The 20,474-nt window shown below is 46.0% G+C and overlaps 1 protein-coding gene across 1 annotated transcript; it reads left to right on the forward strand.

Moving 5' to 3' along the window:
- Positions 1-237: 237 nt before the first annotated feature.
- On the forward strand, positions 238-19,991 carry LOC118781015 (scm-like with four MBT domains protein 1). The gene is made up of 21 exons (XM_036533849.1): positions 238-308; positions 6,866-6,973; positions 7,507-7,601; positions 7,970-8,213; positions 8,669-8,757; positions 9,322-9,574; positions 10,177-10,274; positions 10,720-10,821; positions 10,926-11,085; positions 11,512-11,594; positions 12,199-12,325; positions 12,649-12,762; positions 13,213-13,255; positions 14,878-14,945; positions 15,166-15,305; positions 15,796-15,905; positions 16,134-16,309; positions 16,549-16,724; positions 16,914-17,135; positions 17,336-17,464; positions 19,292-19,991. Exons 2-21 carry the CDS (start codon positions 6,949-6,951, stop codon positions 19,430-19,432), a joined length of 2,595 nt encoding a protein of 864 aa, XP_036389742.1. The 5' UTR covers positions 238-308; positions 6,866-6,948; the 3' UTR covers positions 19,433-19,991.
- The last annotated feature ends 483 nt before the right edge of the window (positions 19,992-20,474 follow it).

A 20,474-nucleotide genomic window follows, 5' to 3' on the forward strand; every position in this document is an offset into this window, starting at 1 on the left:
CAAACGAAGATTATTTGTTTCACAACAAGCTCTATGCACCATTAATCGCAGCGGATATCTTTCTTCCTTTGTTAAAATGTGGCTTACTGATTTGCTCTTAAATATTGTGCGTAACTGAACGTGACGAAGTCCTATTCCAGCGCGCGAAGCTGAGTGTGGTTTTGGCAGCCCCAGTTTGAGAAAGTCGATGTGTATTTAGGCGGCTGGGCATGCGCAGTGACAGACTGTGCCATATTGGAATGAGGCAGTGAACGGTGAGGCGGACGGAGACACAGCATCTGAAATCGACTTGGAAAAACTCAGAACAGGTGAGACACGCATTTGGGGACTAATTACTTCAGTAGAGTGCATCCTGCGCTAACGGGCGAACGCGATTTCGTGCATTTTGGTGGCTCCTACGTCTTTTTTCCCATTCCTAAAAAACCCGGTTTGTGCTCAATAGAGTGCAAGCGCCCCTATTGCTAAAGCACAGCTCTGACGTTTCAGTAACTTGGTCACAAGCGCTAACTGAGCACGATCAACTGAGGCAGCTTCTCAGCCGCGCTCGACAGGGACAGTTCTCTAAATGCGTTGCACAAACTGGCGTGCATGGAAAACGTGTGGCAATGTGTTTGCAAAAAAATCATTTATAGTTTTTTCTTTTCATCATTCGATGCCTTTTGTTTTGATATTTTTTGAGGTGTTAAAGTTGAACGATTGACGCTGATGTCAGATAATGTATAACGCTAAAATCAAGTGGCCATCGCCGAATATACAGACACTGCGAGAATGTTGTGTCATCAGTCATCAACGACTGGAAGCTTCTGCTCGAAATCAAGGCTGAACCCAGCTATAACTCTAACTCCTAATCGATATACTTGATCTTTCTGAATTCTTTTTATGGTGCCCACGAACCTTTTATCTACGGAATTAAATGCATAGCTATACGTTTGAAGGTTTTTGTGAATGAAGTGTACAGTGCTGCCCGCGCAGACAGCTATCAAGGCATAATCCTGTTTATGTATATCCATCTTTAACTTCGACGTATTTCCAAATTGCTACGACACTTGGGTTTCTACAAACACCCATCATGGGCTTCGCTAGCTGGTTGGCTAGCTAACTTTACAGGGCTAACTTTAGCAAATGTAATTTAGTAGTTGTAAAATGGCGGCATAAGGTGTTACTTTGTTTCTTTATTTATCTGAACAAGTTAGCTAGCTAGCTTGGTACATTTTTGATGAGGTCCTGAAGATGGTTAAAAAGGAAAGAAGGGTTTTTCTCCTCCCCCTATCCCAGTGGTGTCGCACGAGACCGTGGTCAGCACATGAGGGTGGGTAGCAAGGTGGCTAGCAAGCTAAACAAATACATATGACCTGGTTCTGACTCGATCTCAACACTAGGTCAGAGTACGGCGATACCACAAAGAATAGTTTTATTCATGACATAGTTATCCGCCGGAATAGATAGCCTACTGTTAGTTGCAACTTGCAGCTCAAAGTTGTTTGTGTGATAAAATCACACCATCCATGCAGCAATGTTTCAGATGTAGTTTTTTTCCCTGTATATATTGTCGAATTTTATACAATCCAGTGATAACTTGAGGCTTAAACTATTCTATTGGGGATAAGGTTGTAGAGCAGTAGAGGCCCGTTGAGGACTTCGCCAGCCAGCACGGATAGGACGAACACCTGTCTGTTAGCGCTAGGCTCTGGCGGGTTGTCAGATCATAAACTGTTGTGAGCAAAGTGCAGGAGTGAAATGCGGCATCGTTGCGAACGTTGAAAGTTAAACGCCGCAAATACGAGACGCGCGACAAACACAAGCTACAGGAATTCCGTTGGTCAGATGGAAAATTTAATATTCCATGGTAGTAGAGTTCGAGAAAATCAGTTTAATATAGATTAAAACCCCGACGGCAATACAGAAAATAAATGTATGTTTCACGATAGTGTCCCCCAACATAATTTTTTTATTAAAACAATGGAGCTGTTTCTGTTCAGATGTACAATGCATAAATTATATGCTTTTTTTCTATTTATACATGTAATTGTCAGATATTATCTGTAAAATGATAGTAACTGTACTGTTATTGATAGTATATCAATAATCCAGATAGGTCTGGATTTCTAATCCCATTCATAGCAGTATTTGTTCAAGTGACATGAAAAATCTTTTTATAAGAAGACAGTGTAATATACAATAATGTGACTGCACTTTATGTTTGGGTAATGTGTACCTTTAAGTTTGATTTTGTTGTGATGGATTTACTGGAAATAATATTATTATATTAAAGATATTGGTAACCTAATATGTTCCATTAAATTTTGTTTGGATAGAAGAATGTTTTGCTGTGTGTTTACTTTAGGTGAGATACAAAGAATTAGTTACTTGTGTCTATGAGAGAGGTATACATCTTGCCAATAGAGGGAGGTTGTTCGCGTAGCTTTTGTAATGTAATGTGCTGAAGATTCCCTGGAATTTTTGCGCTGAGAAAAGGAGGGTGAAAGTGAAAGTGAGGTCCCTCCAGTCAGGTCTCGTGATAACGGCTGGGCTGCCCTTTCCTGTAAGTTCCATGACTTTCCATCCTGTGCCTTGAGTGAGCTGACTCTTCAGCGCAGTGTACACAATCTTCTCTACTCCATTCTGCTGCAGTGCAGCCAGTTCTGCCTCATTTTAATGAGTTCCATTTAAGTATAGATCATGTAATTTTTTTTCATTTATGTCTGAAAACACAATGCTGACAGGTGTGTTGTACATAAAGGCATTGGTGTCTACATTTTCCCATTATTTTCAGTTCATTTGACTGGTCACTTTGACCTGGTATGTTTGGGCTGGGCCTCACACCAAAGGTTTGGTTTAGGAGCACCAATCAGTGCCCAGCTGATATCCCTTAACCCTCTCATTATGGGTAACATTGCATACTGAAGAGGGAAAATCCTGTGTAAAGGACAAGGTGTGTTCAGCTTCACAAGTTGGTGATGCATCAGGAACTGCAGTTCCTACAGTTTGTTGGCCTCTATAGTCAGAGACAAAGTTAATTTTCACACGAACGTAGCTCTGCCCGCCCCCCCTTTGATTGAAGACTATTATTATCACATTGCTTTAATGTTCCCCTTTCCCACATGTGCAAGTCAAAGATCCCAAAGGAATGTTGGCATTCCTCACTCTTCAGACAAAGCTGGAACACCCAGAACTGGTCCACAAGTTCTAACATTGTTAATACCTTTTCTCAAAAATGAGAGGCACCTTAAACCATCACTTTGAGGCTTGGCAAAATTAAGCCTTCATGGCTATCTGGAGCCCACCCTAACTGAAGAAATAAGGCTTTTCCTGTTTTACTCTTTTCCAAGAACTGAACTCTAATCCTCCTCATGAGATTGCATCCCATAATGAATGAGGCAGTATTTATGTTTCAGTTCTGCAAGGGGTTTGAAATGTGTTTTATATTATTCCATGATTAACCTGTAGTTTGTCCCTTTTCTCATAACCAGTGCTGCAGTGGCCTTCAGAATTGAAAGACTAAAACAATACAATAGATTGATACTGTATCCACAATTAAAATTTCAGTTGAACATGAAGCCGTGCCATTCAGTAAGAAACTGGTGAATCAGACAAATTGATTTTTTGAATGTGATAGAATGGCCGTTGCTAATGACACGCCTTTGTTGTGCTCAGGAGAGTGCCTGGCAGGGTCTGAAGTCCAGGACAAAGAAACTTTTTTTTTTTTTTTGTGGATGTGTTGCTGTTCCTTATCCTGACTGATTGTGGAGAAAAGGGCAGAGTGAATGAGAAGCCGCCACGGCTGAACTGCCTGACGCTCATTTCAATATTAATAAAGATATCAGTGCTCACAAAGGCCGCTTGACAGGCTGTCTGAATGGACAGGCAGAGTGTGTGTGCTTGTGTGTATGTGTGTGTATGTATGTGAGGGCAGAGTGAGGTCCTCATCCTTGTCTTAAAGCTATGGTTTGACCTTGACTGTTGTGCGTCTGTGCATCATCTTTGATTTGTTTTCATCTGCTTTTATAAGCCTATTGTGGCTGTGTGCGGTTGTCATAGATTGTGGTGAATGTGTGGGTACAGGGGACAGGTCTTGATCGATCAGCGCCTGACTTTTGAGGCAAAAGAGACGGCGATTGAATGAGCTACACCAGGACAGAGAGAGGGATGCAAGGAGTCTCCCTGAGAAATGGTGCGTGTGAGTAAGTCAATATTCCCGACGTCATGGTAGAATGTATCAGCCCGGCTGCCGGGCGTTGTTCCAGCATTAGGATCTTGTTGTATTCGTTCCCAATAAAGAGAGAAAATCGACAGGGAAGCAAGCTCTTTGATTTTTGCATCATTTATATTTGTTTCATTATGTGCTGCAAAGCACTCAGGCGTTGCAGATATTAATCATTAGGCATAACTTTGCCCCCATATAGACAGAAATAAGAGTGAGTGTGTGTGTTGGCACTGAGGACTCTTTGTTGCAAATTGCCCTTCCCAGTCAGAATTCTTGCGTCCCCTCTCTTTTTATATGAGGGGGAGGGTTGTGCCCCTCTGGTTTGGTTGTTTTAAGGGGTTGCACAAAGCCCCCTGGAGGGCTGTATTGAGCAGGAAGTACGGGAATGCGAGTGGAGGGTCTGGGAGGGAGAGCCTCCTGCCTAATCCTGTCCTCCTCGCTCGCTGCCAGTAGTTGATGGGACTCCCACGCACTCTTACACATTTTAATTAGACCCCCACATCAAAACACACCCCCCCCTTCCAATCTTAGCCTTGGTCCTCTGTCCACCAGCTCTCTCCCTTTCCCTTTTTTCTCTATCCTTCGTTCCCTCTCTCCTTCTCTCCCCCTCTCTCTCGGTTACTCCCTCTTTCTGTATTCCTCTGTAGTTCCTTTGTTCACTGACTCACTAATAGCCTTTCAGAAAGTGATTGGAGAGTAGGGCACTTAGGGTCCAGGTTTCTCCATGAATACCAACCATACGCGCCATGTGGCCCCTTCATCGGGGTGTTTTGTGCGTGTGCGTGTGTGTGTGTGTGAGTGTGCACACTCTGTGCGCTGTTTCCATTGAGTCCCCTGGTTCCCACTGGGATTGCACACCTGTTGCATCTTTTTGTTGTTTGCAGCTTGCATTTCCTGCAGTTTGTTTTGTTTTCCAAATTGTATGAAATAAAAAAAAAAAGATTGTTCAAGCCCTTAAGGGGCTTTTAAGGGGTAAAACATAGTATCTGTCTCTTCAGTTCCAGATAAAAAAAATGACAGAGGGTGGGAATGAGTGGGAGTGTGACTGATGTGGTAAAAGAAGTCTGTTTTGACAAACTTTGACCTGCTGGTCACGGGCACTGCGGGCAGGAGAAAGGCTGTCACTTTGTTTTTTTGTTTCTGTGCTGACATCACTCTCCACAGTACCCGTCGGCCAGGGACTCAACAGCCACAAGGCCCTTCAGCTTCACTGAGTGACGCCGCACTGTGGTCCTCTCTATTCTCTCCCTCTCCGTGTCTCGCTCCTGTCTCTTCTCCAGCTCTGCGTTTCTCTCTGTGCCGCGTTCGTCTCTCCGCTCTGTATTTCGGCACTGTCTCTCTCCATACTGTGTTCCTCTCAGTATTAAACCCTCAGAGAGAGCCTGAGAATTTTCAGCTCTTTTTGGTTTGATTTCTATGGTTTTTTTTTTCCAATCTATTCTCAGTCCCATTGAAGGGAGATGACATCAAATAGACACGGTGGAGCTGCGGCACTTAGGTAGAGAGGCTTTGAAAAGCGGAAGATCTTTGTTTGACACCTCTGCCACATTATGCGGCAGAGGTGTAGACCCCTGAAATAGAAATTGTAGAACTGAGCACACGTTTAATGACTGCGAGTGCAGGGCGCAGAGCTAACTAGCGCCCGTTCGGGAACCGGGGAGTGCAGAATCAAGCAGAAAGAGGAGGAAACGGAGGCTGCGCTCTCTGGCAGTCTTCTCCCGCGGCGCACAGAGGATCGAGGTGCGACTGAGTCACAGAGCGCGCTGGCGCCCGTGCGCGTCGCGGTGATCCGGGCTGTGGTGTCGAATTAAGTGAGGAGCGGTTGCCGGAGCGTGCGGCCGGGAGTTACAGGAGCAAAGAAAGGCCTGGATATCCCAGGCCCTAAGCAGGGCTCTAATCCTGCCAGAGATGGACTCAGCCCTGATCAGCTGTGACAGGGGAGGAGGAGAGAGTGTGCGTGCATGGCATTTGGCTAGAGGGAGCCTCCCTTATCTCCGGCATCATCTGCACCGCTGTCACCGTCCCGGCTGCTTGGCCGGTCCCCAAATCAAACGCTTCGCGCAGGTGTAGCGAGCCTCCCGTAATGCTGCACTTTTTAAGTTTTGCAGGGTTACGGCAGGTCGCTCGTTCAGTTTAGAGGATTAAGTCTCCGTTGAAGTGAGTCTGAAAGAGCAGAGAGACAAGTTGCCCTTGAACGTCAGGCATATCTGCTCCCAGGTACCAAGCTAATGCTGTCAGACAGAACACAATGGGAAAGAGGAAAACGGGGGAAAGGCAGATGGAGGGAATGTGAGGGATAGACAGACGCGACTGCTTCAGTGCGGATGGGCTCTCATGGATTTATGAGTATGTGTATCATTTTATCAACTCCAGTGTCACAGCTAGCTTCACAGCTTCTCTCTCTCTCTCTCTCTCTCCTCTCTGTCCTCTCTCTGACAGAGACACATTCTGATCTGCGAAAGCGCGGTCACATTTACCACAAAAAGCACAGAGCTCAGTCGAAAGTACAACTCACAAGTAACAACTGTACAAGTTGCACAAGGCATCTAAAAAGAGTATATAAGGTAGTTATGTGAATAAATGAATTTAAGAAAACTGTTGAGGTGATGGTTTAAAACTTTGTCTCTGTCTTCCTCCCTCCTGTATTCTCTGCTCTCTCAGCAGGCCACGCTTGCGAGTGTATGAGGGAGAGGGTCTGACGCTGAGCCCGCAGCAGTAGGACGTGGCCACCAGGGGGTGCCAAAATGAACCGTGAGCCACTGGACTCCGGTGAGTCAGGAAGGATTCAATTTCTCCTCTTTCTGTTATCTGTGATATCAAACACAGAATTGCATTCCTGTGGTGGAGGGCTGACTTTTTAACTTTAATGTCTGAACTGTTGTGATGTTCTCTGCACATGTCTGGTGTATCTGGTCATGGTTGATGCAGTGCATAATGAGTAATCCATAAGCAACTGATGTTGTGGAATTAGTAAGTCAGTCCACAAAGAGGTCAGTGACTTGTTGAGCCCCAACAAGCCCACCCTTCCAACCTTCCACCCAATAGATGGTAGAAGCATGAGGTGCCAGCCCTAGAATCACTGATTAAATAGAACTGAACTGCTCTGAACTGAAACGGCAGTGTAGTTATTGGCTAGAGATGTAGGGTGAGCTGTAGTGTTTGTAGTATTCTTGACCTTTAGCTGTGGGGCAAAGGCTTAGTTCTGAGTGCATAAATGAGCAGTAATATTACATGAGTTGGGAGTGTAAGTGTTACTGCTCTTGGGGTGTGTACGGATCAGTGAGGAGATGTGTGCGTTTCAGATGGAGGCTCTGGGCAGGATGAGTCTGACTTCAACTGGGATGAATACCTGGAGGAGAATGGGGTGCTGGCTGTACCCCACCACGCCTTCAAACATGTGAGTCCTGCTTCCCCAAATGTTCTGTTTACAGGTTCTCTGGTTTGGGGAGGATGCATCTATATTTTTGACACAGTTACCCATGCATTCAGCAACAACTCAAGGTCATTATTTTCCTCAGCGACTTACAAGCTCATCAGATGACAAGATTCGTCATAATGTTAGATAAATTTCAGTTAGCTGTAACGATGACCTTCCATTGTAAGACACTGGAAGTGCGGTAAGCTGAGAGTTGGTTGGAGAAACCGTTTATAGCTAGAGCTGTGTGGCGCAGTGAGTCCTGGAGGTGTGAACCTGTGGGTCTCCCAGGCTGTACCCCATACAGCCACAGTGCTGATTGAGCAGTATCACCCCCACCATCCCCCCAGGTGGACCTGAGCCTGCAGACTGGCCTCACCCCGGGGATGAAGCTGGAGGTGTTTGTGCGGGGAGAGCCAGATGGCGGGTACTGGCTTGCCTCGATTATCACCACCTGCGGCCAGCTGCTGCTCCTGCGCTATGAGGGCTACCACGACGATCGCCGCGCCGACTTCTGGTGCGACATCATGACCGCGGATCTGCACCCCGTCGGCTGGAGCCGGCAGCAAGGCCGACTAATGAGACCACCCGAAGGTGAGCAGGGGGGAGGGAGGTGGAGACACACTGTAGCACCACTGTGTCTGTTAACGAGTGCTACGCTTTCAGAACACTCTTAATGGTTTTCACAACTGCCAATGGTGAAAGCAGGAGTAGTACCAGTACTGACCTGCAGGTGGAAGCACTGGTGCACTGGACTCACAGTTCGCAACATGCACGTTCCACATTCCATGCACCCTTGGAATTTGCCTGCGTCTCCTCTGTTCATAAATCCACTCTATCACAGCTGTAGAAACCACGGCTCAGTAACGGACAGGTTCTTGCCAGTTTTATGGGTGCTGTTCAACAAGTGGGTGCTACAATTCTAGTTCAGATATTTACCCAGGGAGAGAGAGAACATCTACAAACCATGGGTTTGCAAAAGACTGTTGATGGGGTGTGTGTGTGCGTTTGTCTTTGTGACTCTCTTACCCTGTTGCCCCTCCTTGTAGGTGTCCGGGAGAAGCATGAGAACTGGGAAGCCCTCCTGGAGAAAGCCCTGTCAGAGTCCTGCAGTGCACCTGCCCACCTGCTGGAGGGGGTGAGTGAGAGGGAGTAATTACATGCAGAGACAGAGGTGTGCAGGGGGGAAGCACTGAAGTCCTGTGATGCTAAAGAACAACTAGTTTTTGCACATACGTATGTCTGCTTTACGCTTTGGTTCTGCTGTATGAAAGGCAAGTTCTGCAAATTGATCTGAATGCAGTCCTTCAGGCTTGAAAACTCAGAAATATCAATGACTCATCTGTTATGTTATGCAGGGTCCCAAGATTCTCCTTCAAGAATATTGATGAGAGAAAAGAAATCTGGATTTTTCCCTTTTTAATTAACAAGCATTTTGATCCAAGTAATGATTAATTATATGATAAAACTTTCAAAACCTAAAATATATGCAGTATAATGTATTCTTGTGCATTATTAGAAGGATACAAGGATGCATTTCAGATGCACTTCAGATGCACTTCACATACATTCATTTTACATGCTTTACATTTTGAACATTATAACGGTGCTCTTCTCATTTGTACGTTGATTTACAGAAGCTGTCATATTCCAAATGATCGTCAGTGCACTCAGACTCACACTTTCGTTCTTCCTCTCTCAGCCCCACCGAGGGAAGAACCCGCTGGACCTGCTGGCCCCAGGTTCGACCGTTGAGCTGCAGGACAGTGAGGACCCGGGGGTGGCCTGGGTGGCTGCGATCGAGGAGAACGTGGGCGGGCGTCTGTGTCTGTGCTACGCTGGCACCAAGGGGCTCCCCCAAACGCATGCCAGGCGTTGGGTCTTCTACCTGCACCCCCTCTTGCACCCTCCTGGCTGGGCACGAGAGCATGGCTGCACGCTTGCTCCCCCTGCTGGTCAGTGGCTGGCGTACACTTCAGATAACCACTAAACAGAATGTCCTCACTGTCCTCATTGCTGCTGTGCTGTGGCTCTGTCAGAGTGGTGGTTTTAGTATTATCGTTATGCTTTAGTTATAATTCAAAGTTCTATGTGCCTCACACCATTTCAAAGACAACCAATTCAGAAGCAAAGCTATTAGGACCTATTTTTGCTATCAATCATGCTGATTCAATTCAATTTGGAAAGCCACGTACATGAAGTGCTTTTTTTGTCTGTAAGTGGCAACACTGAAAGGAGAAAATATGTTGGTAATATAACAATGATTGTGTGAGATTTGGATTAAATTAATGGAATGCACTATCTTCAATCCTGTAGTGTAATACCTTACCATAGAATTGACACAAAGCCCTCCACATATTGTATTATATAACAATAGTAAAGATGAGAGTAACTGACTTTTTGAGAAACACTTGTGTCTCTAGCACTCGTTCTCCTTTTGACAGCTTGCATGTTTTGGAATGCATATTTTTGTGCATACGTGTGTGTTTGGCGTACAGTATGGTGCATCCCCTGTGCTGAATGTGTGCCCCTGTACCCCCTGCACGGTGCTTTACAGTGCTGCGGAGCCTGCGCGGCGAGGCAGAGTGGGACGAGATTCGGCAGAGAATCGGCGCCCCGCCTCAAGATGGAGCCATCACCGAGGAGCTCTTCAAGGTAAACATCCCCCCCAGACAGGCCTACCTATTGGCTACTGCGCCCCACCTGCCCAGGTCTGTCTGCCAGGCCCAGTGCAGCGCTCCAGAGATGAACACGCAGCTCCCTGCACGGGAGGCTGGGTGACTTGAAGGCTCTTGCATCACAGTGTCCATCAGGGGCTTCCTCTGCATTTGACCCAATGATTTTTAAATCCTTTTCTACTTTCTGTCCCTTTCCCAGTTCCTGCCTCTCCCCATAGATTCTTCCCTCGAGCATCTCTTTCCAGGCCACCATAGTCAAACCACCTCAATGAGTCCTTCTGAAGGGCAGCTCTTACATGCTGTTTCTCTGTCTCCTGGTCTTCTCCATCACTCTGAGCAAAGCTTTTTAAAGGATCACAGCATGCCCATGGTTGACCAGGCCTGATGGAGATGTATTTGTGTCTGTTTACGTCTGTGTTCAGGACAAACCAGCCATCTCTGCCCACTGCTTCACTGTGGGGATGAAGCTGGAGGCTGTGGACCCTGCCTCCCCCTTCTCCATCAGTCCTGCCACAGTCACCAAGGTAACAGGCAACTGTGTGAAGTCTGCCGAGGTATACTTTAATCCATTACTGCAGAAGCACTGGATGTGATGTGTTTCTCTAAGTCCTGTACATGTTGTATCTAGGTCTTCAGCGACCAGTACTTTCTGGTGGAAATGGATGACTTGCGGGGGGGTAAGGGGGGGGCAGGAGGAGGCCCCTCCTTCCTGTGTCACCGTGACAGCGCAGGGATCCTGCCTGTTCAGTGGAGCCTCAAAAACGGAGTGCAGCTCAGCCCCCCTCCAGGTGAACTTCCCGGGCCGCTTCCACACATACCAAGTGCCTGCCCATCACCCCCTAAAACGCATCCACCGGTATCATAAAAAATGCATTTCAAATGTCTATCAGCTTTATGGATAGCACCTGCTGAGGACTGAATGCACAGTCTATAGTTCCTTAGCAGCGGCAGGATTTTCATTACTCATTTTCCTGGTATGCCCCCTTAAAGTAAAGTGTAGTGCTCTTTGCATTGTACACAATACTGTCTTGTTATATAGCCTTGTTGCTCGTGCTAAAACATTAGAATTTGCTTCCATGTAAATGGTTCCCACATTTTAACGTGCCTGCTACATATACCTAAGAACTGCTACTGCAGCAAGCAGCACCTCTGTATTGGTGAAATTTACTGGGAAGTGATGGCGATGTGTGCGCGCGTGTTGTTTGTGTCCGCAGGATACGAGGGCCAGGACTTTGACTGGGCAGATTATCTGAAACAGTGTGGAGCAGAGGCGGCGCCCCAGCACTGTTTCCCTACGGTGAGTCAGACACTGAGACAGATGAACAGACAGACTGTCTGACAGCACCAGTGCGGCGTGCTTCGGGTCACCGTCTCAGGCACGCTCTGCGTAATTGACAAGCACTCTCCCTTTACAGATTAACCGACACAGAGGTTGTCTCGCCTGCTGATTAGTGGCTGACTCTTGTAAGATTTAACACAGCATCACGCTGTCTTTCCATTGATATTTTCAGCTCCTCTGAACACTGATTGATGTGTTCAGGATTAGTTTATCAACAGATAAGTGAATTTGATGAGACCTAGATTTGGAACTCAGGGCTGTGTTTTCATGGATCATCAGTGGAGAGAGGACACTGTTGTTCTGTGACTTCTTATAGAGACATCGTTCAGAGTTTCAGTTTTGGCTCTTAGTCAATTCTAAGAAATGTATCCATTGATTAGTACATCACTCCATTGTTAATCCATGTTTTTCAAAATTTCAATTTTTTCAATCCAATTAAGGCATCATGTGGACATTAAAAATAATGAGTGTTTATCCTGTATTTTACTGATTTAACACTAATCCGTAGGACTGACCTTATGCCAGTACGCTCTGACTCAGAGTTGTGCTCTCTCTCTCTCAGGAGCAGTGTGATCATGATTTCCTGGAGTCCATGAAGCTGGAGGCTGTGAACTCCCTTTCCCCTGAGCACATCCATGTGGCAACAGTCACAAAGGTCAGAGGACAGCACATCTGGCTCCGTCTGGAAGGTGAGAGCAGCGGCAGGCAGTGAAAGCAGCCTGCTCCCAAACCTTTACACACCGTACCTGGACTGTGGGGTCTCTGAATTTGTAGCTGGAGGAATGTAGAAGTTGATAGTAAATACAGCAATATTGCCACATACTAATGCCATTCAGGACATTCATTTATCATAAGGGGTTTCTGCCTGTTGGGTCATAACAGGTCTCTGATTGTTGGTTCATAATGGGTCTTTGCCTTTTGGGTCATAGTGGATCTCTGATTGTTGGGTGATAATGGGTGTCTGCTTGCTGGGCCATAACGGGTCTCTGCCTGTTTGTGTCTTATCCTCCAGGAGTGAAGCAGTCCATCCCGGAGGTGATAGTCCATGTTGACTCAATGGATATCTTCCCAGTTAGCTGGTGTGAGACCAACGGCTACACCCTCCAGCATCCCTCCAAGCCCAGAGGTCAGTGGCCAGGGGGGAGATGTACTCTTTTTCAGGGATATGGAGAGTACGACCTTTCTGTCCCACGCCGCCCTCAAGAACATTGCAACCTGCAGATTGTCCCTGTACTGAGGGGCTACTCAACCCTGATACTGGAGGGTCACAGTATCCGCAGACATTAGCACCAACTGGGTACTTAAACATCTGATTGAACTCAAAATTGGTCTTGATTGAACAGAATGTGGTGCTGGCGGGTCGAAAAGAGCTGTAAAACGGCACTTTGCCTCTCTAAGACCGGAGATGAGTAGGCCTGCTGTGTATTGCCATTTTAGTAATGGGTTCTCCCGCTGTTCACAATTGATGTTGAAAGACAGAATGACTTCTGCGCCAGGCCCGGTTAGCCTCTCTCCAGTCGGGAGACCTTGAAGAAAGTCGTAGTCACTGACGTCAAAATGCCCCTTGTCTTTGCAGTTCAGAAGCAGAGGCGTGTGGCGGTGGTGCAGCCAGAAAAGCAGTAAGTATTTTCAAAGGCGAGAGTAACCACCGTTTGCTTTTCTTCTTTTGTTTTTAATCAGTGCTGCAACCTTGGTTTGTTCACCTGCTAACAATGCACAAAGACACGCTTCTGAAGGGAAAACCGTCAGGACAGAAGCGTTGAGGGCTGTTTTTGTTAGAAATTCACTTATTGTGCACTTGTCGCTGTGAGGATTTCTTTTCACATGAATCCCTGTAGCTACAATTAATCCTTTTGGTGAATTTGAAATGTGTTATTTAATTGGAAAGGCATGCCACTAGGAACTCACCATTACGTGTCTGCCTTGGATCAAAAATGATTTTCACTGTGGCGTGGGGAACAAATTCGGCAGCTAAAGAAAACATTTGCCAAGTGAAAACTCAAAAATGGACCTGCATAACTTCAGACGCACAGAGTTTGTGTTATGATTCACAAAATAAGTATGCACTGTATATGCTGATGCAATTTATAGTCCATTATTTTTTCCTGCAGCAGAGAGGGTATCCTGCTTTGGCAAGCTGGCACCACCACAATTGCCAATGGATATTGAATTACATAGAGGGTTGTAGTTAATTGCAAAGTGTACCCAGCTGAGCAGAGCTGAGGGCTGCACTGCTCTGATGTGGAAGCACAATACAGCAATAGGAGCAGTCATAAATGAACTGTCAGAGGCAAGCTTTGGTTTGGGGGACATGTTATCTGCACTGAGCAGTGTCTGTGCCAAGTGTGGCTCCGGGTTTCAGTGCGCTATCATTACCAAGAAAATGACAATACAGTTTCAGCCAGCGCATTCCAGACCAGAGACCCAAGAGAAATTCAAGTATTTTATTATTTAAGCTTAAATGCTGTGCTTTATTGGGCTAGCACAATGACAGCAGACAATTGCAGGGACAACTTATAAATGATCATCTTGTGAGAATTTCTTTTAAAATCATGGCAATTATTAACAGGCACACAGCAGCCATATTTTAGTAAGGGATCTTCAGGGCATGAGAATTCATTCAAGATAGACGAGACATTTCTCAAGAAATCCTCGCAGTAGTAAAGTACTTCCACCACTTAAGTCCTTGCAGCACTGAAAAAATGGTCTGAAATTTGTCCTGTAAATTACATGTATAAATATTGCATATTGTGAATGCACACAGCATTTGTTCTGGTTCTCACACAAATTGGCTTCACGAGTTTGGCAAAGCTAGCAGCAGGCATTCTTGCTTGCATGTCTTACAGCATTTTATGCTGATCTAGATATTGTCACCACTGAGTGAGCCAGTGAGTCCCAAATTGATAATTCTGTGTGGATATGCAGTTTTTGACAAAATATGTAAATTCAAAGAGAATATGTAAATTAACAATCAATTATGATAATTTTAATGTGATTATGCATAATGCAAATTTGTATAAATTGTATGGCTTCATCCAAAAGGCACGGATGCAGTGTGCAGGTTAAGATAAATGCATTTTTGCACTGGGTTTTGTGTTTATTATTGCTCTATATCAAATAAAATGTCATTTTTGTATTTCTGTTTGCATTATCTGTCTAATGGATATATCATATTTGTAAGTGGAACATTGTTTAATTTTGGATGGTGGCTTCCTTCTTACCTGTGTGATTAATCCTTTAGAAGAGCTCCACCCAGAGCCACGCCCCCAGAGACACTGAAGCAGCAGGAGAGCAGCCAATCAGACAGCGGTGAGTGTCTGTGGAAACATCCATTTGGATGCACAAATTGTATTACCCTCTGTGGCTTTGGCAATTTTGATTAATGCACTGCGATGTTTACATAATTCTTGGTGTGATGAAATGTTTGGTGAAACAAAAAAAAATTCCTCTTCTCTGGTGCCCGCCTGGTTACCATCTTTTGTGCTTACACCATCCCTGTGTTTCTGTTTTCGGGTTTTTTTGCCAGTAGGACAGACCAATGGGAAGTACTGTTGCCCCAAAATCTACTTCAACCACCGCTGCTTCTCAGGGCCGTACCTCAACAAGGGCCGCATCGCCGAGCTGCCACAGTGTGTCGGGCCTGGCAACTGTGTGCTGGTGCTGAAGGAGGTGAGGGCGAGGCTGAGCTGGGGTATGCAGCGTGGATTGTGCCGGAGTCAGCAGTGTGGCATCGTGATAAGAAGCAGGGCTCATAAAGCAAGGGTTGCTGGTTGGGTCCCCAGGCGGGGCACTTTTGTTGTGTTGCACCCTTGAGCGAGACGCTTAGCCTGAATTACTCTGGTGAATATCCAGCCGTATGAATAGGTGATAAGCAAGCTGTGTAAGTTGCTCTGCAGAGGAGCATCTGCTGAGTGAAATGTGGCGTAGAAAAACTCACTCCTCTGTCTCTTCCCTCGGTCCCTCACCTCTCTCTTTCTGCCTGTCTCCCACTTCAAATCTGCCCTTTTCTTTTCCCCTCCTTCCCCCCCCCCCTCTTTATCTCTGTTCTCTTTCCCTCTCTCCCCTCCTCTGCTCCCCTCCTCTGCTCCCCCTCCCTCTTACTCCCTCTCCCTACCTCTCTGTCCTCCCTCCCTCCCTCCCTCCCTCTCGCCTGCTGCAGGTGCTGACGCTCCTGATCAATGCGGCCTACAAGCCCAGCCGAGTACTGCGAGAGCTGCAGCTGGATGAGGAGGCGCGCTGGCAGGGTCAAGGGGAGACCCTCAAAGCAAAGTGAGTCCACCACAGTGTACTGGGGATGGCTGACCATGCGTACAGCCCTGTAGATATACACACACACAGGGTCAAGGGGAGACCCTCAAGGCAGACTGAGTCCACTGCAGTGAGCTGGAGAGGGCCACATATGCATACAGCTCTATAGCTATAAATACTGCAGTGTGCCGGAGAAGGCCTCATAACGCAAAAGTGTTGAGACAAGCCTCTGTCTTCCTTGACTCGCAGGTACAAGGGGAAGAGCTATCGGGCCACGGTGGAGATTGTGCGCACGGCGGACCGAGTGGCAGATTTCTGCAGGAAGACCTGCATCAGGCTGGAGTGCTGCCCCAACCTGTTTGGGCCACGGATGGTTCTGGAGCGCTGCTCTGAGAACTGCTCCGTGCTCACGAAGACCAAATACAGTCAGTACCACATTGCATGTCTGTCTCTGCCTTTTTCTGTTTCTTCTCCCCACAAAAACAAATTTTACTTTAAGTCAGTGGTGTTGACTATTGCCTCTCTCTCAATGTCTCATTCATTTGTTTTCACTTTGCAAAACAGTTGTGAGAACTGTTACGAGCAACTGAATGATAATTTGCCGTCAATTTGTGACTGTGAGCATGGTACCTTCAAATTGATAATACGTGTGTTTGTTCTGCAGCTCATTATTACGGCAAAAAGAAGAGTAAACGGATTGGACGGCCACCAGGGGGCCATACCAACCTTGAGGGTGGGGTTAAGAGGGCAGGCAAGAGGAGGAAGAGGAGGAAGCACTTCTTTGTCCACAAAAAGAAGCGATCGGCCTCACTGGACAACACTCCTGCTGGCTCTCCACAGGTAGGCAGGCAGACAGACTGGCAAGAGAGACTAGAGACTCTGACAGGCTGACGTTCAGACAGACTCGTGTCTGACATAGGAATGAAATCACACAGCTAGACTGCTGCCTCTTAGACCCGTTGCTGTCAGAGATCGCAGTGTTCCCAACTCTTTTCCCTGTTCCTCATTTGCCCCACCTTGTCCCCCCAGGGCAGTGGCGAGGAGGAAGACCTCGATGAAGAAGATTCTCTGAGTGAGGATTCGGGCTCAGAGCCTCAGGACGAGCTGCTGGATGACTCCGAGCACTCAGAGAGGAAGTCTCAGCCCCCCTCGCCCACCCCCACTGAGACGGCCCCCCGACCCCGCCGGCGGCGCCGCAAGGCCCACTCCCCCTCCTGTTCCGACAACGAGAATCACCCTCCTTCACCAAAGGTGACACACACACACACACAGCACTAATATGTCTGAGACTATACTACATCTGATGTGCATACGCATAACATGGGTGTGTGAGTCTTTAGCGGCTGGGGTGTAAATGCAAGGCTGCGTGTATGCAACAGTGTCTGCTGCGTGCGTGACTGTGCAAGTCGTTCCTGCTTTGACCTGCGGTGGTTGTGTGGTTGTGGTTGCAGAGCCCGCGGGTGGACGCGCCGGAGAAGCTGCTCCTGGACAGCAGCCCCCTGGAGTGGAGCGTGGCGGACGTGGTGCGCTTCATCAGAACCACCGACTGCTCCCCGCTGGCACGCATATTCCTGGACCAGGTATCAATCAAAGTCACATCTGATTTGATTCAGCTCTCTCAACAATGGTTTAGTAACAGAGTGCTGCACTGACATACAGATGTAAAATAGCAATGGTTATTTAGCTACGGAGCAGAAATCACCTTGAGTGATGACGGTAGACTCAGTGAGATGTGATCGGTCTGAGGTGGTGGTACATGGAAGACCATACAGGGACAAATAGTAAGATATTCATTACTTGGGGTTCAGCCCTATGGGCTGTGTCATCTGCCGACAGTACCTGGGAGCCCATAATGGCGGAACAAATTAACTTCGTTCCACCCTCTATGGCACCCTCTAATGGTTTGTGAGGTGCATGAAGTCCTTCAATAGCATTAGTGGGGATGAATCTCCAAATGCCATCTGTCCTGGTGTGGTGCACTGTGGGAGTTGCGGTGAGAAAAATAGCCCCTGACTGCGTCTAAGTGCATGGTTGGATTTGCAGTATTTGCCTCGTCTCAGCACTCCTGTGCAAGTATGTGGGCTGCGACGGCACAATCTTAATGTAATACGACTGCCGATTCCAAAATTGGGTGAAAAAGGGAAAAGCATAAAGAAACGCTAAAAAAGATATGAATGGTTTGCTCCTGTGGGAAAACAAACATTACCCTCAAACATTACTTGCAACCAATAAAAAATTTTCATGACCAACTCATTTGCCCATTTTGGAAGATAAGAAGATTACATTAACTTGTGAGGACAATAAATTGCAGCAGCCACACAGTTCCCAGTATCTGTTAACAGTTACAACAGAAGAAGGCAGACCCAGTGTAACACAGGGCCTCTGTGATGATTGATTTTTGTTGAATGGATCTAAGTAGATTTCAAAGTGTATGTAGTATCTTGATAGCATCTGCCAAAGGGGTAAACCTGTGAAGAAAGGGTGAGAGAGAAGAAAACTTGTACTCGGGGCCCCAATGTAGTAAGTGATTCATTGCAGGGGTGAGAGCTGTGTAGTGCTGTAATTCAGACCATTATATAAGGAAATGTTGGCAGCACCTGAACTGTGGTAACATAGCTTTGGGTAAAAAGTACACACTGCAGGGAGAAAGGTTCCTGACCATAATGTAAGTTTAAAGAGATGGGTTTTTGATCTGGATACAAACACAGAGAGAATGTCTGCCTCACACATGTGAAAAAGGAAATCATTCCTTAATTTCAGCGCTCTGTAACAAATGCTCTGCAACTCGATTTAGCCTTTTCCTGCTGTAACATCTTAGAGGTGGATTTATTAGATTAATTGCAAAGTAAAAATAAAATTCGACTTCGGATTGTTCGGCTAAAAATAAAGAAAGCTCTGAGCTTTGACTCAGGTATTCAGGCCATTTCTGCTGTGCTCTGATCTGTTTTGTCTCTGTTGTTAGCTGTGTTTGCTGTGTGGGTTGAAAAGCCTGTTTAACAGGATCATTTTCCCTGACAGTATGAATGTTAAAATCTCTGAAAATCAATGCTCTGTCTGTATCAGTTGTTAGTTTTGAATGGAAAAAAACCTCTGAATTCTGCTAGAATGTTACAGGGCCCTGGTGGCCTGTAAATATTCACACGTTTAAACTGAGACAGATTTAAGATCCCTTATGCAATTGAAGAAAGGGCTGTGTGTTAAGACAGATCCTGGACGTACCATGACACAGTGTTCAGTACACGAAAACAGCACACACACTGATGACTTTTAAGAGTAAAGCCCACAAAGACTTATCCATACAGAAATGTGTTTTTGGAATTTTAATCAAGGATCCTTCTCCATAACTGTAATATCATTGCCATTTGCTGTATCTCTGACTGTCCTCGACCGCGTGCTTGTGTTGTCAGGAGATTGACGGTCAGGCCTTGCTGCTGCTCACCCTGCCCACAGTCCAGGAGTGCATGGGGCTGAAGCTGGGTCCAGCCATCAAGCTGTGCCACCATATCGAGAGGGTCAAGCTGGCGTTTTACCAGCAGTTTGCCAGCTGAGGGTGCCAGACCCGAGATCTGCGACCCAGATTCTTCTTCACACCAGAACCAGCACCTGAAGCAGTACAAAGTAATCTGACTTTGGCATGGATTTGGGAAGAACAAAACAGATTTATCAATGCAATTCTCTCTTGGTCTTAGTCTTTCTTACTGCAACAATGTGGACTACCTATTTTTTGTTTGTTTCATCAGCTTTGGAGCTGAAATAATATTGAATTCAAGATACCAAGCACAAAGGATGAAGGGAAATGAAGGGGGGATAATGTGGTGTTTGATATGCAGGGAATGCAGAGTGTAATTCTATGTGTATTTTTTTCCTTGTACAGTATGTATATTTTGCTTTTAACTGTGTTTTTAACTGTAGTGGAGGGGTAACAGTTTCTACTGCAGCATGACTTTGGACTATTGGATTTGGACTTTTGTTAACCAGTCTGCTCACGAGGACTTGCAGTTTTACATTTGAGACATACGGTACCAGATACTCTATTGCTACTTCAAAAACCACAGGTTGTCAATTTACATAGTTGTCTTCAGTTATTGTTTTCATTGAGTCAGCCATTATAAACATGTAATACTTTGAAATCATTTCCTGTGACCATTTTTGAACTATGGAAATAAAAAATAGATTTTAACAAATGCGGCTGAAATGATACATCACATTAGACAATGCTGATTTTTTTTTTTTTTTTTGGCACTCCATTTTTTTTCTGTTGTGCCCTCAAGGTCCAACTTATGGATTGTAATATTGTGAAATGTCATTGACGTCTATAAAATGTAATAATATTGATTGAAAGAAAAAATCAATTTTCATCCAATAATTGGTACAACACGTGGAATGTGTACAACTGGAAAAGCAGTCGCACTATACCAGGTCAGCCAGCTGTTGTTTCAGCTCACTCTGATTGGGTTCTACCTCTGCAGTGGAAAAGGGGCAGCAGAGGTTTTGGTTTTGCTTGTTGTGGCACCCATATAATGGGTTTTCAGATGTATAGTGTGTCCTTTGAGTGAGAGAGATCCCTGCGCGTGGTCCTTGGTCACATTT

Source organism: Megalops cyprinoides, chromosome 7, assembly GCF_013368585.1.
Source record: "Megalops cyprinoides isolate fMegCyp1 chromosome 7, fMegCyp1.pri, whole genome shotgun sequence".
Classification (NCBI taxonomy): domain Eukaryota; kingdom Metazoa; phylum Chordata; class Actinopteri; order Elopiformes; family Megalopidae; genus Megalops; species Megalops cyprinoides.

Excerpts from the sequence above, each read along its gene's own strand:
- LOC118781015 (XM_036533849.1), top strand. The coding sequence starts at position 6,949 with ATGAACCGTGAGCCACTGGACTCCG. Across the intron at positions 13,256-14,877 it reads GTGGTGCAGCCAGAAAAGCA|AAGAGCTCCACCCAGAGCCA; the intron begins GTAAGTATTTTC and ends TTAATCCTTTAG. Across the intron at positions 14,946-15,165 it reads GAGCAGCCAATCAGACAGCG|GACAGACCAATGGGAAGTAC; the intron begins GTGAGTGTCTGT and ends TTTTGCCAGTAG.